The sequence below is a fragment of the Paroedura picta genome, chromosome 4 (genome assembly GCF_049243985.1).
Source record: "Paroedura picta isolate Pp20150507F chromosome 4, Ppicta_v3.0, whole genome shotgun sequence".
Taxonomy (NCBI): domain Eukaryota; kingdom Metazoa; phylum Chordata; class Lepidosauria; order Squamata; family Gekkonidae; genus Paroedura; species Paroedura picta.
In genome coordinates this window covers 5,510,546-5,529,260 of record NC_135372.1, presented here as the reverse complement: position 1 = coordinate 5,529,260, position 18,715 = coordinate 5,510,546, and the positions used below count along the sequence as shown (strand labels likewise).

Genomic DNA, 18,715 nt, shown 5'->3' with positions numbered 1-18,715 from the left:
CGGTCATGACTGGGGAAGGCACTGGCAAACCACCCCATATTGAGTCTGCCATGAAAACACTAGAGGGCGTCACCCCAAGGGTCAGACATGACTCGGTGCTTGCACAGGGGAGACCTTTACCTTTACCTTTAGCACTTGAGATCATGAGTGAGTCCAATGTGGCATACCTCCAGAGTGTCTTGTTAATTGACAGACCCCTTTGATTGGTTAGCAGCGGGCCTGGCAGTTAGGTTACATCATTTGCCTTGCACCTGATGGGCTATTTTGAAGCAGGAAAACACCAGGCCTGGGTCATGCAGTAAAGGTTTTCATTCTAGTTGTTGCTGCAAACCACTAGTCTACTAGCTGGGAGAGTGTGGAAAAGCCAAGGCTACAAGCCTCCTGGCAACTGGTGGGGGATGGGGAGGGGACTAACCAGGAGAAGCAGGAAGGCCCATCCCACCACCTGTGTCTTCGAAGATGCTACTACTTCCGGGATACCAGGGCAACACACTGGTATTTGGGCAAAATCTCTATGGTAAATTTGGCTTCTACCATATTGTTTTGGCCCGAATCCCAGGTCATCGTTCTATGTTCCAGAGGTGATAGCATGACTTCCAAGTCACATGGGCAGTCAGATAGACTTGTTCTTGCACATGGAAGAATATTCTGTCTTTTGGAGGATGTCCACCTCCTTGCTGGTAAGCTGATCAGCAGCAGAGAGGTGAAGCCTGGTATCAGGGGACCCGTGCCTCCCCAGGATCCTGGTACCCCTACACAAACCACTGGGCCTCAGTGTGTTGGACTGTAGGCCATCTTGGGCTCTTGGTCACTGTGATCTTCACTGGTTATGTCGGGCCTCAGGCCACTGCCTCAAGCGATTGCTGAGACTGACCTTGTGATTGGATCCGCCTGGGTGTGTCTTCCTTGGCGGGTCTTACTGAGTGGAAACCTTGTCTGGGACTTCGGTGTGTAGAGCCTCAGCCTGCTGTTGGGGAAAATCAGAAACCCTGGATCTCCTGCAAAAGGTGCCATTCGGCTATTGTTGTTTTTGTCCTCACTGTTCACTGCTATGATTATTTATGCACCTTTTCAAATAAATCACTTTAATGATATCGTTGTGGAGTTCTTGATTTCAGGAGGCTTCCAGGAGATTCAAATTTGTAGCAGTGTTAGTGTATGATTCTGGTTGATTTTCCCCAATAAGCAGACTCTTGGTCAAAGAAATCTCTGCATTGGTTAACGAAACAGGCACATGATACGCTGAGCCAAAGCTAAAGTTAGCACAGCTGCTCAAATGTTTGTATACTTTGGAAGGACAGTCTAGAAATATAATAATAATAACAACAACAACAACAACAACAACCCCACCCCCAAGCACCCTTTGGCACCAAAACCTCAAGTGCTATAATTAAGTGTTTCTACACTGCAAGCATGCCAAAGCAAAGCAATAAAGCTTACTGCCCATGACATACCAAAAACTCCCGAGGCCAGAAGGCAGCAAGGAGGCACTCTGAGGCAATTTACAGCAAGCCTCCCTGGGGTTGAAACATTTGAATAACAAAATACATCAGGCATTTCTCAGCTGCCCCTATTCTTCTATTGAGGGCCTGAGATTTTATCCCTTCATCTCTTCCTGCCCTGAAGTGTGAGCGCTCCAGATTTTTTGGTGTTTGTTACATTTTGGCCAACCCTCCCGCTTGAGATCCTAGCACTGGATTGGTGGGTTTGGGCTTGAAGTGCCGTGACAAGTACTGTCCAGTCGCAACCAGCTTATGGTGTCCCCGGGCTGTTCAAGGCAAGAAATGTTCAAAGGTGGGTTAGCCAGTGCCTTCCTTGGTGTAGCATCTCTGAACTTCCTGACTCTGGTCAGTTGCACCAGCTGTTGCTCCACAAAAAGCACCCACACAAAGTGCAGGAGGAACTGCATCAACAGAGGCGCTCTCATAAGCCAAGGAATCATCCTGACCCAGCTGCCTCTGGCCCCAAAGAGAGACAGTATTGATTGCAGCTTCCAGCGCCAGCCTTTGGAGATTCAACAGAGCCTGTGTAGGAACCCTGCAGGCTGGACGTTGAACTGCCAACACTGATGGGAGTGGGTGGGAGTTGTGTCTCCTCTCCCAGCAGAGTGTTACCTTCTCCATGGTAGCCAAGCCTGCCAGCGTTTCTTGCCCCCTCCCCTGCCCTCCCCATCCACACAGCTGCCCTGCCGAGCCCCAGAAAATTTGCTTGCAAAGACGGCAGTCACCTTTTTGCCTGGTAGCTAGCAGACAGCTCCTCTGTCCAGCCTCCTCTCCCTGGCAGCCAAATCTCTTAGCCTGCTCGGTGCAGTGCTCAAGTGTGGTGGCCTCTAACCTGGAGAGCCAGGTTTCAGGAGAGGAAGGGAAGGTGATTAGAAGCCACTTGGAGACCTCCTTGGGTAGTGAAAAGTAGAGTATAAAAACCAACTCCTCTTCTTGTTGTTGTTGTTGTTATGTGCAAAGTCGTGTCCGACCCATCGCGACCCCATGGACAATGATCCTCCAGGCCCTCCTGTCCTCCACCATTCCCAGGAGTCCATTCAAGCTCGCACCCACCGCTTCAGCGACTCCATCCATCCACCTCACCCTCTGTCGTCCCCTTCTTCTTCTGCCCTCGATCTCTCCCAGCATTAGGCTCTTCTCCAGGGAGTCCTTCCTTCTCATGAGGTGGCCAAAATATTTGAGTTTCATCTTCAGGATCTGGCCTTCTAAAGAGCAGTCAGGGCTGATCTCCTCTAGGACTGACTGGTTTGTTCGCCTTGCAGTCCAAGGGACTCGCAAGAGTCTTCTCCAGCACCAGAGTTCAAAAGCCTCAATTCTTTGACGCTCGGCCTTCCTTATGGTCCAACTTTCGCAGCCATACATTGCAACTGGGAAGACCATAGCCTTGACTAAACGCACTTTTGTTGGCAGGGTGATGTCTCTGCTTTTTAGGATGCTGTCTAGATTTGCCATAGCTTTCCTCCCCAGGAGCAAGCGTCTTTTAATTTCTTTGCTGCAGTCCCCATCTGCAGTGATCTTGGAGCCCAGGAAAATAAAATCTGTCACTATCTCCATTTCTTCCCCTTCTATTTGCCAGGAATTGAGAGGGCCGGATGCCATGATCTTTGTTTTCTTGATGTTGAGTTTCAAGCCAACTTTGGCACTCTCCTCCTTCACCCGCATCAACATGCTCTTTAGTTCCTCTTCACTTTCTGCCATTAGAGTGGTATCATCTGCATATCTGAGGTTGTTGATATTTCTCCCTGCAATCTTGATCCCAATTTGTGACTCCTCTAATCCCGCATTTCTCATGATGTGCTCTGCATACAAGTTAAATAGGCAAGGCGACAGTATACAGCCTTGCCGAACTCCTTTCTCAATTTTGAACCAGTCAGTGATTCCATGTTCAGTTCTCACTGTTGCTTCTTGACCTGCATATAAATTTCTCAAGAGACAAATAAGATGCTCTGGTATTCCCATCTCTTTAAGAACTTGCCACAATTTGTTGTGCTCCACACAATCAAAGGCTTTAGCATAGTCAATGAAGCAGAAGTAGACGTTCTTCTGGTACTCCCTAGCTTTCTCCATGATCCAGCGTATGTTGGCAATTTGATCTCTAGTTCCTCTGCCTCTTCGAAATCCTGCCTGTACTTCTGGAAGTTCTCGGTCCACATATTGCTGGAGCCTAGCTTGTAGGATTTTGAGCATAACTTTGCTAGCATGAGAAATTAGTGCGATGGTGCGGTAGTTTGAACATTCTTTGGCATTGCCCTTCTTTGGGATTGGAATGTAAACTGACCTTTTCCAATCCTGTGGCCATTGTTGAGTTTTCCAAATTTGCTGGCATATTGAGTGTAGCACTTTTACTGCATCGTCCTTTAAGATTTGGAATAGTTCAACTGGAATGCTGTCACTACCACTAGCTTTATTGTTGCTCAGACTTCCTAAGGCCCATTTGACTTCACATTCCAGGATGTCTGGCTCCAGGTCAGTAACTACCCCATTGTGGTCATCAGGGATGTTAAGCTCGCTCTTGTATAGTCCTTCTGTATAATTTTGCCACCTTTGTTTGATCTCTTCTGCTTCTGTGAGGTCCCTACCATTTTGGTCCCTTATCATACCCATCTTTGCATGAAACGTTCTCTTCATATCTCCAATTTTCTTGAAAAGATCTCTGGTCCTCCCCATTCTATTGTTTTCTTCTATTTGTTTGCACTGTTCATTTAAGAAGGCATTCTTATCTCTTCTAGCTTTTCTCTGGAATTCTGCATTCAATTGGGTGTATCTTTCTCCCTTGCCTTTCACTTCCCTTCTCTCCTTCGCTATTTGTAAAGCTTCCTCAGACAGCCATTTTGATTTCTTGCATTTCTTTTTCTTTGGGATGGTTTTAGTTGCTACCTCTTGTACAATGTTGCGAACCTCCGTCCATAGTTCTTCAGGCACTCTGTCTATCAGATCTAATTCCTTAAATCTATTTGTCACCTCCACTGTGTATTCGTCAGGGATATGATTTAGTTCATACCTGAGTGGCCTAGTGCTTTTCCCTACTTTCTTCAATTTAAGCCTAAATTTTGCAACAAGAAGCTCATGATCTGAACCACAATCAGCTCCTGGTCTTGTTTTTATTGACTGGATAGAACTTTTCCATCTTTGGCTGCAGAGCACATAGTCAATCTGATTTCTGTGTTGACCGTCTGGTGATGTCCATGTGTAGAGTCGTCTCTTGGGTTGCTGGAAAAGAGTGTTTGCTATGACCATTGTATTCTCTTGACAAAATTCTACCAGCCTGTGCCCTGCTTTATTTTGTACTCCAAGGCCAAACTTGCCTGTTATCCCGGTTATCTTTTGGCTTCCTACTTTAGCATTCCAATCCCCCATGATGATAAGCACATCATTTTTGGGCGTTGCTTCTAGAAGGTGTTGTAGGGCTTCATAGAACTGATCAACTTCATCCTCTTCAGCAGCAGTGGTTGGGGCGTAGACCTGGATCACTGTGATGTTGAATGGTTTGCCTTGGATTCGAACTGAGATCATTCTGTCATTTTGGGGATTGTATCCCAAGACTGCTTTTCCTACTCTCTTATTGATTATGAAGGCTACTCCATTTCTTCTGCGAGATTCTTGTCCACAGTAGTATACCTGATGGTCATCTGAATTAAATTCACCCATTCCTGTCCATTTTAGTTCACTGATTCCTAAAATGTCGATGTTCAGTCTTCTCATTTCTTGTTTAACCACGTCCAGCTTGCCTTGATTCATGGATCTGACGTTCCAGGTTCCTATGGAATAAAAATCTTTACAGCATCGGACTGTCTTTTCGCCACCAGTTACTTCCACAACTGAGCGTCCTTTCGGCTTTGGCCCAGCTGCTTCATTCATTCTGGCGCTACTCGTACTAGCCGTCTGCTCATCCCCAGTAGCATATTGGACACCTTCCGACCTGAGGGGCTCATCTTCCAGCGTCATATCGTCATATCGTTATGCCTATTGGAACTGTCCATAGAGTTTTCATGGCAAAGATACTGGAGTGGTTTGCCATTGCCTTCTCCAGTGGATCACCTTTTGTCAGAGCTCTCAGCTATGACCTGTCCGTCGTGGGTGGCCCTGCACGGCATAGCTCATAGCTTCACTGAACTACGCAAGCCCCCTTGCCACAACAAGGCAGCGATCCTTGAAGGGGGAATCGCTGCCTCTTCTTAGTTTCTTTAAATGAAATGAAGTCTTCTGGGCCAGATGAACTGCATTCAAGGGTACTAAAAGAACTTGCAGATGTTATCTCTGAACCTCTGTCCATTATTTCTGACACTTCTTGGAGAACAGGTGAGGTGTCAGATGATTGGAGGTGGGCAAATGTTGTCCCCATCTTCAAGAAAGGGAAAAAGGAGGTTCGGGTAACTATGGACCCGTCAGCTTGACATCTGTAGCTGACAAAATTTTGGAACAAATAATCAAACACTCGGTCCTTGAGCAGCTGGAACTGAGAGCTGTGATTTCTAAGACTCAGCACGGGTTTTGCAAGAATAAGTCATGTCAGACCAACCTTATCTCTTTTTTTCGAGAAAGTGACTACCTTGCTGGATCAGGGGAATGCTGTGGACATAGTTTATCTGGATTTCAGTAAAGCTTTTGATAAGGTTCCACATATTCTTGTTCACATGTTGGTAAAATGTGGTATGGATCCTAATTCTGTCAGGTGGATCAATAACTGGTTGACAAATTGTACCCAGAGGGTACTTGTTAATGGTTCAGCATCTTCTTGGAAAGGAGTGACAAGTGGAGTAGCCCAGGGATCTGTCCTGGGGCCTGTGTTGTTCAACATATTTATAAATGATTTGGATGAGGGATTAGAGGGGATATTTATTAAATTTGCAGACGATACTAAACAGGGAGGGGTAGCAAACACAACCGAAGACAGCAACAGAATACAGGATGATCTTGATAGGCTCGAGAAGTGGGCTAAACTGAATAAAATGATGTTCAATAGGGACAAATGGAAAGTTCTGCATTTAGGGAGGAAAAACCAAATACACCAAGATAGGATGGGGGAGACTTGTCTTGGCAGTAGCATGTGCGAAAAGGATCTAGGAGTCTTAGTAGACCATACATTGAACATGAGTCAGCAGTGTGACTCAGTGGCTAAAAAGGCAAATGGGATTTTGGACTGTATGAAACGGAGTATCGTGTCCGGATCACGGGAGGTGATGGTACCGCTTTACTCTGCTCTTGTTCAGCCTCACTTGGAGTACTGTGTTCAGTTTTGGTCACCCCAATTGAAGAGGGATGTGGACAAACTGGAACATGTCCAGAGGAGGACAACAAAGATGGTGAGGGGTTTGGAGACCAAGACATATGAGGAATGGCTGGGGGAGCTTGGTCTGTTTAGCCTGGAGAGGAGATGACTGAGAGGGGATCTGGTAACCATCTTCAAGTATTTAAAAGGGAGCAATATAGAGTAGTGGTCTGCAACCTTTCTAAGGGTGCGGACCGGCGGTGGTGGGGAGGGCGATCGCGCAGCCGCAAACGCGCATGCACGTTTGCAGCCACGCATGACCTGCCTGCCTCTCCGGGGAGTGGGTGGGGAGAGGGAGCCACGGGGAGAGGGAGCTGCAGGGAGCCGCGGGGCGGGGAGAGGGAGCCGCGGAGAGAGGGAGCCGCGACCCGGTGGTTGGGGACCACTGATATAGAGGATGGAGCAGAATTGTTCTCTCTTGCCCCAGAGGGACAGACTAGAACCAATGGGAAGAAATTAATTCAAAAGAAATTCCATCTAAACATCCGGAAGAAGTTCCTGACAGTTAGAGCGTTTTCTCAGTGGAACAGGCTTCCTCGGGAGGTGGTGGGTTCTCCATCTTTGGAGATTTTTAAACAGAGGCTGGATAGCCATCTGATGGAGAGGCTGATTCTGTGAAGGCAAAGGGGTGGCAGGTTATAGTAGATGAGTAATTGGGATGTGAGTGACCTGCATAGTGCAGGAGGTTGGACTAGATGACCTTCCAACTCTATTATTCTATGGTTCTTCATCACCATCATCTCTGTTGTCAGGAGATCATTGGTAATTTTGGGAGATCTCCAGGGCCTACCTGGGATTCTGGCAACCCCGCTTCCTAGTCCTAGTAGTCCTAATAAGACACCCTAACCACTATACCACTCTTTCGCATCAGGAAGCACTGTGGAAGGCCTCAGAGAAAGAAAGAGTGCAAATTTCCACTTGCCCCTCCCCTCCCCCAAGCCTCGTAGTTTTGGAAACCCAGCTGACATGTTGAGCTGTGGTATGTCTCCCCTGAAATTTTAATGTGTTTTCTTCTCTTCTGTAGCTGCAGCCTGGTAGGAGCACTGCTTGACAGTGTTGGTGCGGGAAGCTCCGCTATGAGCTACGGCAGCCCATCCCGCCCGCATTCGTTGCCCTGTGCTGCGCGTGAGAATCCCCAAGGTTAAAAATGTAGCACAGGGCTTCCGGCATAACGGCTCTGAAGAGGAAAAGGGCAGGTTGTACCGCTGGCTTCACATCCTCTTCCTGGAGGCAGGAATGATCTGCACTTTCAGATTCTGCCAGCCTCCCTTCTTCGGTCAGGGAAGAGTATTTAGACAGTATTTAATTCTTGGAGGAATAGCAGATGGGAGAGCAAAGATCCCAGGGCTGTCCCTCGGAATCTCTGTCTCTGCTATGAACACCCTGATCTGGGTAGCCCAGGCAAGTCTGATCTTGTCATATCTCGGAAGCTAAGCAGGGCTGACCCTGGCAAGTATTTGGAGGGGAGGCCTCCAAGGATTTGGGTGGAAGAACAACAGGGAGGCGGGCAATGGATGTCCCTTGCCCGGTTGCTGGACGATCCTGGGATCTCCCAGCTACACGACACGCACCATTCAATGAATGAATAAATGATGCTGTGAACAGGATTTACCAAGACCCAAAAACAAAAGGGCAACAACACTCCTGGGCCTGCCTGAACATTCTTGTGTTACCACCAGACCACTGAGTTTGGGACCACAGAAGAAGAAGAAGTAGGGAGAAGGAGAAGGAAGAATTGGTTTTAATACCGTGTTTTTCCACTAACTGGAGTCTCAAAGCAGCTTCCAGTCACCTTCCCTTCCTCTTCCCACAACAGATGCCCTGTGAGGTCAGTGGGATTGAGAGCTCTGACAGAACTGCTCTATGAGAATGGTTCTAACAGAACCGTGACTACCCAACTGGCTGCATATGGAGCATGGAGCAGGGAATCAGACTGGCCTTGACTAGAGCCAGGGCTTTTTTGGTCCTGGTGGAACCCTCTCCCTGGGGAGATCAGGATCCTCTGGGACCTCAACAGTTCTGGAGGGCCTGCAAGACAGAGTTGTTCCACCAGGCCTACAGTGGAAGCCAGGACATTAACACAGAGACAACGCTGGCCTGCCTACCCACAAAGCAGTAAATATACCATCCACAAAACCCCCAACCTGCCAGCCTGCTCCCTTATAAGGTTAGGATGGCATTTTAAGACTATAATAATTTAATATAAAACAGTCAAAAACCTATATATCACTATAATGTTAATTGTATAAATTTTCTTGTTACTCACCCTGAGCCAACCGGGAAGGATGGGCTATAAAAATAGAATCATAGAATCATAGAGTTGGAAGGGGCCAAACAGGCCATCTAGTCCAACCCCCTGCTCAACGCAGGATCAGCCCAAAGCATCCAAGAAAAGTGTGTATCCAGCCTTTGCTTGAAGACTGCCAGTGACGGGGAGCTTACCACCTCCTTAGGCAGCCTATTCCACTGCTGAACTACTCTGACTGAAATTTTTTTCCCTGATATCTAGCCTATATCGTTGTAGTTTAAACCCATTACTGTGTGTCCTTTCCTCTGCAGCCAATGGGAACAGCATCCTGCCCTCCTCCAAGTGACAACCTTTCAAATACTTAAAGAGGGCTATCATGTCCCCTCTCAACCTCCTTTTCTCCAGGCTGAACATTCCCAAGTCCCTCAACCTATCTTCATAGAGGTTGGTCCCTTGGCCCCAGATCATCCTCGTCGCTCTCCTCTGTACCCTTTCAATTTTATCTACGTCCTTCTTGAAGTGAGGCCTCCAGAACTGCACACAGTACTCCAGGTGGGGTCTGATCAGTGCCGTATACAATGGGACTATGACATTTGTATTTATTTTTATTATGTATAAGCATTTACAGAAAGATAGAAGAAAAAAAAAAGAAACAACCAGCTGGCAGAATAATCATTGACACATGTAAAAGCACAATCCATTCTTGTCTTAAAAAGTACATACTCAGTTCCCATCGCATAAGTTAAAAAGAAAAAGAAACAACCAGCTAGCCAAATAATTATTGATACATGTGAAAGTATAGTTTGCCATCCTCTTAAAACGTACATATTCAGTTCCCATCGCATATTAGTCCTAACCTAGAAGTTATTGCTGTCTTTCTTAGCAAAGTAATTGTTGATACATATGAGAGTATAATCTATTATCTTAAGTAATATAAAGTCAGTTCCCTTCGTATGTTGGCCCTAACCTAAGAGTTACTGCTGTCTTTCCCACAAAAAGCCAAGCAAATGCTCCACTGTTCATCACATTCTTCAGGTGGTCGCAGAAGATGGAATTGTGCTCTTTTCCATGATGTATCCACTAGCAGGTCTTGAAGTATTTGTGTTTCTTGATCCACCAAACTAAGCGGTATTTCTAGCAGCCTTACTGTCAGGGCCCATAAAAATGTCTCTGTATACTTTGTATACTTTATCAATCCGAATCTCTTCGTCCTCTAAGTAGTCTTCTGGGCTTTTTGTGATTTCCTTCCTTAGGTCTGTTTTCCCAAATTCTTCTAAGACATCTTTAATTTTAATGCTCCTAACGTTGAGTTCTACTTCCAGAGTTCTCTCCCACTCCTGTTGTTTAAATTCCAGACATTGGATTCTCGTTTGGTGTGTTGCCAGTTGATTTGTGTTTTCATCAGCTGTTTTCTTCAAAGCGTCAATTCTGTCTGAGAACTCTTTCCTGGTATCTTGAATTTCATTTTCAATCTTTTTGACTACTTTCAGTATCTCTAAGTTGCCTTTGTTTAACAAATAAAACATCTGTGCGTTTGTTAGATTTTCCATTTCTGTGTACAGTATGCAGTAACAGCGTCTCGCAAGAATTCGAGTGATCAGACGTTATCAGCTTAAAAAATCTCCGTATTCTGTCAAGAACTTCCCCTGAGCTCTCATTAACAAATTCTCAAGTTCTTTCTTTGTCAGTTTTAACGAGTGTATTTAGCGGGCTTGCCTCCCATCCGAAGAAAGAATTCTCTTGTAAATTGGTTAGGGGGGAAGGAGGGGGGCTGATGCCTGGCTTTGAAGAAGAGAAAATCAAACAGAAAACTCACAGTCTTTGCGTTCCTCAGACTTCTGCTCTTTTCAAGCTGGAGAAAAAAAATGGTCTGGGAAAAGTGCAGGCTTTTATCAGCTGGTCGTTCCAAGCTTAGAAGATTATTTACAGCAAGGACGCCATTATGACCCCGAGCACAGGCAGCGATGATCAGGAGAACTTAGTCTCCGCGGATCTATAGGACCCTCAGGATGCCGTTCCCGGGGCAACTGGTGAGCGAGATTTGCGTATCTCGCTCAGGTCCGCCAGGTACTTCTGCTCCTGGCCCTCTGCCTGGCTTGGGAGCCCGTTACGGAACGGGCTAGCACAGTGCCATCTTCAGTCGTCTCCGACATCTTGTGATTTTGATATGATGCCCCGTTGATACAGCCCAAAATGGCATTTGCCTTTTTTACCGCTGCATCACACTGTCTGCTCATGTTTAGTTTACAATCCACAAATACCCCAAGGTCTCGTTCACACACAGTGCTACCTAGAAGCGTATCCCCCATCCAGTAGGCATGCTTTGCATTTTTATGACCCAGATGCAGAACTTTACACTTATGTTTATTAAATTGCATCTTGTTCTCATTTGCCCATTTTTCCATTGTGTTCACATCTCGTTGAACTCTGTCTCTATCTTCTGGAGTATTTGCCAGTCCTATCCAAAGGATAGTGTCTGGGTGGCAGGTTACCAAAGGATAGTGTCTGGGAGGCAGGTTAACATGGATAGAGAGGTTGTTGAGAGGCATTTAGCTGCACTGGATGAGTTCAAATCCCCTGGTCCAGATGAAATGCACTCGAGAGTACTCAAAGAACTTTCCAGAGAACTTGCACAGCCCTTGTCCATCATCTTCGGAAACTCTTTAAGGACTGGAGATGTCCCGGAGGACTGGAAAAGAGCAATCTTCAAAAAAGGGAGGAAGGATGACCCAGGAAACTACAGACCAGTGAGTCTGACCTCTGTTGTGAGGAAGATAATGGAGCAGATATTAAAGGGAGCGATCTGCAAACATCTGGAGGACAATTTGGTGATCTAAGGAAGTCAGCATGGATTTGTCTCCAACAGGTCCTGCCAGACCAACCTAGTTTCCTTTTTTGACCAAGTAACAGGTTTGCTGGATCGTGGAAATTCGGTTGATGTCATTTACTTGGATTTTAGTAAAGCTTTTGACAAGGTTCCCCATGATGTTCTGATGGATAAGTTGAAGGACTGCAATCTGGATTTTCAGATAGTTAGGTGGATAGGGAATTGGTTAGAGAACCGCACTCAAAGAGTTGTTGTCAATGGTGTTTCATCAGACTGGAGAGAGGTGAGTAGCGGGGTACCTCAGGGCTCGGTGCTCGGCCAGGTACTTTTTAACGTATTTATTAATGATCTAGATGAGGGGGTGGAGGGACTATTTATCAAGTTTGCAGATGACACCAAATTGGGAGGACTGGCAAATACTCCAGAAGAAAGAGACAGAGTTCAACGAGAACTGAACACAATGGAAAAATGGGCAAATGAGAACAAGATGCAATTTAATAAAGATAAGTGTAAAGTTCTGCATCTGGGTCAGAAAAATGAAAAGCATGCCTACTGGATGGGGGATACGCTTCTAGGTAGCACTGTGTGTAAACGAGACCTTAGGGTACTTGTGGATAGTAAACTAAACATGAGCAGGCAGTGTGATGCAGCGGTAAAAAGGCAAATGCCATTTTGGGCTGTATCAACAGAGGCATCACATCAAAATCACAAGATGTCATAGTCCCATTGTATACGGCACTGGTCAGACCACACCTGGAGTACTGTGTGCAGTTCTGGAGGCCTCACTTCAAGAAGGATGTAGATAAAATTGAAAGGGTACAGAAGAGAGCGACGAAGATGATCTGGGGCCAAGGGACCAAGCCCTATGAAGATAGGTTGAGGGACTTGGAAATGCTCAGCCTGGAGAAAAGGAGGTTGAGAGGGGACATGATAGCCCTCTAAGTATTTGAAAGGTTGTCATTTGGAGGAGGGCAGGATGCTGTTTCTGCTGGCTGCAGAGGAGAGGACACGCAGTAATGGGTTTAAACTTCAAGTACAACGATATAGGCTAGATATCAGGAAAAGGTTTTTCACAGTCAGAGTAGTTCAGCAGTGGAATAGGCTGCCTAAGGAGGTGGTGAGCTCCCCCTCACTGGCAGTCTTCAAGCAAAGGTTGGATGCCTTTTCTTGGATGCTTTAGGATGCTTAGGGCTGATCCTGCATTGAGCAGGGGGTTGGACTAGATGGCCTGTATGGCCCCTTCCCACTCTAGATTCTATGATTCTATGATTCTATTCCTCCCAATTTGGTGTCATCTGCAAACCTGATGATTAGTCCTTCCACGCCCTCATCTAGATCATTAATAAATATGTTTTTTAAAAGTACCGGGCCAAGCACCGAGCCCTGAGGTACCCCACTACTCCCTCCAGTCTGATGAAACATCATTGACAACAACTCTTTGAGTGCGGTTCTCTAACCAATTCCCTATCCACCTAACTATCTGAAAATCCAGATTGCAGTCCTTCAACTTATCCATCAGAACATCATGAGGAACCTTATCAAAAGCTTTACTAAAATCCAAGTAAATGACATCAACCGAATTTCCACGATCCAGCAAATCTGTTGGTCAAAAAAGGAAACCAGGTTGGTCTGACAGGAGACAAATCCATGCTGACTTCCTTGGAAAATAAAGTTATTAGCAGTAGTAAGTTGGTTCTCAATTCTCTAAGAGAAGACGGTTGCTTTGAAGGGTGGACTTTATAGCTGCTATACCCCACTGAAGACCAGGAGCTTTTGTTTCAGTTCAGTTGCTTCTTGTACCATGCTGGGGTCTCAATAAAAATGAAGACCCGTCAGCCGTGATACAAGCAAAAGAAATTATCTTCAAGCTGGTGATGGCAAATAACAGTTTATTCTCCTGTAAAACAATTTCTCAAACTTTCCCAAATCATCAAAACGTACTCCTACGTATTTTTCGTTTTCAGTATCTTCATCAGTGGTATTTGATACTCTTAATATTTATCAATAAATCCTCTTTAAATGAATTCTTATCAGTGATAAACATGTATCAATTATATTCTTATGGTGATAAGTTAGTAGTTCACTCTCCAGATAGTTCTGTAGTCTCCAATGTACAGAGGTCTACAAGTATTAGGATCACAACTCTCACTCCCAGTGTCCATGTCCTCCTCTGAACCCGTAGACATGGGAAACTCACCACTAAAGGAAGTTGGCAGTGGCCACTTGTGTGGAGATTTAACAAGGGAATTCAGCAAATTAGTGGAGGAAGAGGGCTCCCTCAACAGCGATTAGCCATGATGGCGGAATGGAACCTCCACATTCAAAGGCAACCTACCTCTGTGGGCCATTGCTCAGGGGGGCTAGCTTCTCTGCTGATTGCAGGCAGAAGCACTTCCTCCTAGGAGCACACGTAGCAGATGCTACTGGCCCCGCAGTGCTATGCAGTTACACTGTGATTGTCAGGGTGGCTTCATGCTTATGTGGCTTGCCAACTGCAGAAACGAAAAAGGGGGGGCTCCATGCTCTGTTAGTAAATGAGCATGTGCATCACTCATTGAGCACTGCGCAGACCACAAGCCATATAAGTGTGAAGGCCCCCTTAGATGCTGAAGGAGAGTTGGTTTTGATACCCTGCTTTTCACTACCTAAAGGAGTCTCAAAGTGGCTTACAATCACTTTCCCTTCCTCTCTCCACAGCAGACACCCTGTGAGGGAGGGTAGTCTGAGAGAGCTCTGACAGAAATGCTCTGTGAGAACTGCTCTAACAGGACTGTGACTGGCCCAAGGTCACCAAGCTGGCTGCTTGTGGAGAAGGAGTGGAGAATCAAACCTGGCTCGCCAGATAAGAGGCTGCTGCTCTTAACCAAACTGGGGCCCTACAAATCCTTAAACTGACTCTGGTGCTACAGACCCCACAAATCAAAAATCACAAGATGTCATAGTCCCATTGTATACAGCACTGGTCAGACCACACCTGGAATACTGTGTGCAGTTCTGGAGGCCTCACTTCAAGAAGGACGTCGATAAAATTGAAAGGGTACAGAGGAGAGCGACGAAGATGATCTGGGGCCAAGGGACCAAACCCTTTGAAGATAGGTTGAGGGACTTGGGAATGTTCAGCCTGGAGAAAAGGAGGTTTAGAGGGGACATGATAGCCCTCTTTAAGTATTTGAAAGGTTGTCACTTGGAGGAGGGCAGGATGCTTTCTGCTGGCTGCAGAGGAGAGGACACGCAGTAATTAGTTTAAACTTCAAGTACAACGATATAGGCTAGATATGAGGAAAAGGTTTTTCACAGTCAGAGTAGTTCAGCAGTGGAATAGGCTGCCTAAGGAGGTGGTGAGCTCCCCCTCACTGGCAGTCTTCAAGCAAAGGTTGGATACACACTTTTCTTGGATGCTTTAGGATGCTTAGGGCTGATCCTGCGTTGAGCAGGGGGTTGGACTAGATGGCCTGTATGGCCCCTTCCAACTCTAGGATTCTATGATTAAATCCTTAACCCAGACCTGCTTGTGGGCCTTCGAAAGCCCTTTGATTGGGTGCTGTAGAAACAGACTCTTGAGTTGATGCAGAAGGCCTCTTCTGACGTTCTGAGTGTGGGAGGGAACCAGTGCAGAGACTAGGGCAAAGACCTATCCATGTGCATCATGATCCCTTCGGCCATTCCCGGAATGCCTGCTTCCCCTCCCCCTGCCTCTCCCAAAAAAACCCAGAATGCTCCACGGTCACCAACACAAGGGAGGCAGGTGAGCAGGACAGCAGTGATCACCTTTCAGCTTTCTTGCTTTCTTGCTTTCCAGAAAAGAAGCCCGTAAGGTACCCGCTGGTCCTGGGCAGCAGCCTGCAGTTGGAGTGCACTCCCCTTTCCAACCTCGCCAGGTCCGTCTGGATGCAGAACCGGAGCCTCTTGTGGGTCAAGGAGGGCAAGCACCTCCTTCACGCAGGAGGGCTGGTCATCTTCGCCATGGCTGTTGCTGACGCGGGGCTCTATGAGTGCCAGTCGGCCGAAAAAGCTAACGGCAGAGAATTCCTCATCACCACGGCAGCCTATTTCCTCTTCCTTCCACCCGCGGGAGGTCTCCCGGTCCCCAAGCGAGACTCTTTCAACCAGACACTTGCCGATTCCACAGTGACAGACACTGGTAGGTCCTTGGCACTCCCCGAGACGGAAGATACGGCGCAACCAGGGAAGATCCAAGGGCCACCTTTGATTTTAACGCTTCTGGGATCTATCTTTGCCTTCCTGTTCCTTTCTTTGCTCACATGGAACGTTTACAAGGGCCACCTGAGGCTGCCCTGGCAAATGAGAGACAGGAGACCAGTGGCGGCCAACCCAGACGGCTCGGCAACTCCCTCTCTGGGCCCGGCACAGCTGGACTCGGCTCAGAAGAGCTTGGCGGTGCACACTGTCCCCTCCACAATCAGTGAATCAGCCCCTCTGGTGAGCACCTCTGGAGAGACATGCAGCGTGATGGTCAGCTGTGGCGCCAGCCTCCCCATGGGGCCAGCCGGCTGCCACTCTCCGAGTCACCGTATCCCTGCGGCACCCAAAGAGGACCGTGCCATGTGAAAGAGCTGGTCAGGGTAATGGCGGCGCACAATCACCTTCTCAGCTCCCAGGTGTGTGTGTGTGTGTGGGGGGGGGGGGGTGTTTTACATTCAGCCTTTCCCCCTCCCTTAGCAGAGGATTGTCAAAAATAAATGTTTCCCCTCAGAACAGAAGTTTCCAGCAGTCTTCTCTCTTTTAAAGTGACTTTCTGAAGCAGCAGAACAAAGTTTGAGTCCGGTGGCAGCTTTACGGCCAGCAAAGGTTGAATCTGGGCAGAAGCTTTTGTGTGCTTCTTCAGCTACGACCCAGCTACCTACCTGATCTTGGAGTCTTGTGTTTCCTCATCTCTCAAACTGGGTTTGATGGCTCGGGGGCGGGGAGGGGGGGTGACATTCAGCTTTCCCATTTAAACAACACATTATTGTGAATTGGAGGATGCTTGTAAGGAACTGGCCCTGTTGAAGGTCCCAAGAGGTCTCCCCCACTTCCCTCCTAGCCATTCCCTCCTGCCCATTATTCTGTTTTAATTCTTCCCAAAAGCCTTGTGTGAAACTACAGGTTTGTTAAAGAAAACATGCACAATGTGAGTCAGCTTTGGAGACAGGGCTGTGGTGGGCTGGTCGTCAAGGGCCGTCTGAGGTCTTGACCGTGGACTCTCAGGGGCTGTTAATTCTTCTGTTTTCTCAGCATGCAGTGCGGAGACTTTACTGACTGGGTTGCAACTGTGTTTAAAAGCATAAGTTGCCCCTTGAGAAGACAGTGTGGAATAAAGTAACAAAGGTCTAAATGAACAATTGTGCATTCTCAGTCTAACCTACCCCACAGGGTTGTTGAGAGAATGAAATGGGGGAAAGGAGAACAATGTTGGCCATTTTGTTTTTCTGTTCCCCTTCCCCCCTCCCGCTTCCCCCGTAGGGAAACAAAGTTGTACAGCGAGCTCCTTTCTTGGGCTCTCTCTACTTTCCAGCCTCAAGTAACCAACAGCTGAAATTTCACCCATCCTTGAGACACCTTGAAAAAGTAGAGCAGGCAGTACCCTCAACCCACCGGTGGCAAGATATCTAGTATCCGTGGCTCTTTTTAGAAACTAATTATTTTGCACATTGTGGATTAACTTAATTGAGCGAGCAGGAATTGGGACAGGGAGGGGAGCACCGGAGGCCCGGCTTTACCTTCTTTGACAAATCGGCAGCGCAGGTCCCAAACTGGGAAGGGACAGCTGTCCGGGATGCCTGTCGCCAACCTGTTTCCATATTTGCATGAGTGGGTCGAGGGACTGTCAAACTGCGTAGTTCAGCAGTGGAATAGGCTGCCTAAGGAGGTGGTGAGCTCCCCCTCACTGGCAGTCTTCAAGCAAAGGTTGGATAGACACTTTTCTTGGATGCTTTAGGATGCTTAGGGCTGATCCTGCGTTGAGCAGGGGGTTGGACTACATGGCCTGTATGGCCCCTTCCATGATTCTATGATTCTATTCTATGACTCTCTTTTATTCCTCAAATCATTTGAAAACTGCTTATGGAGCCACCTCAGGTTCCTTAGGTTCCTTCCATCTTTTCTTCTCAAGAAGATTGTGATTGAACCTTCAGTATTTCAGTTTCAGTTTCAAACTCCCAGCCTTCTTGGACTCCCCTCTCTAAGTTTTTCTGACCATGGGACTCTACCCAACATGCCTTTAAGTCTATTAAAATATGCTTTCTTGCAGTCCAGTCTATACGTCCGATTACGTAAAGGTTTTCTCTTTCCCACTATTGCAAATTCACATGGTCGCTACTACCAAGTGTGCCCACTACTTCCACCTCATCTACTAGTTCTTCCCTATTGATGAGAATCAAGTCTAAAATAGCAGAGCCCCTGGTTCCCCTCTCTACTTTCTGGGAAATGAAGCTGTCAGCAAGACAAGTTAAGAAATTAACGGAGTTTGTATTTTTAGCAGAGTTGGTCTTCCAACAGATATCTCAGTACTCTACTCCTTTGGGTAGAGAAAAGCAGCATGTAAGAACCAACTCTTCTTCTTCTAATTGAAGTCACCCATGACCACTGTTTTCTCCCTCTTTAAGAATTGTGTATTTTGGCGTAGGAGTATCTCGTCCAAATCCTCTGACTGGCTTGGTGGTCTACAATAATACCACTCTCCTTTCCTACTCCTTTTATATTTACCCAAATACACTAAACTGAACTTTCATGCTCAAATACACTAAACTGTAATTCTTCACATCAAAAGTGTAAAGATTCTTAACATACTAGATTCAAAACCCATTAGACAGAACGGGCTTTAAAAGGCCCCCCCCCCCATCTGCCCCTGGCCGTGGCCTTTCCCCAGG

The 18,715-nt window shown here is 46.8% G+C and overlaps 1 protein-coding gene across 1 annotated transcript in view; it reads left to right on the top strand.

Annotated features, from left to right (window-relative positions):
* LOC143834823 (semaphorin-4E-like) overlaps nucleotides 1–16,552 on the top strand; it is a 64,956-nt gene extending 48,404 nt beyond the window's left edge. The window contains exon 15 of the mRNA XM_077331640.1: nucleotides 15,646–16,552. Coding sequence (XP_077187755.1) covers nucleotides 15,646–16,415 — 770 coding nt within the window. The 3' untranslated portion in view covers nucleotides 16,416–16,552. The remainder of the gene's footprint in view (nucleotides 1–15,645) is intronic.
* The last annotated feature ends 2,163 nt before the right edge of the window (nucleotides 16,553–18,715 follow it).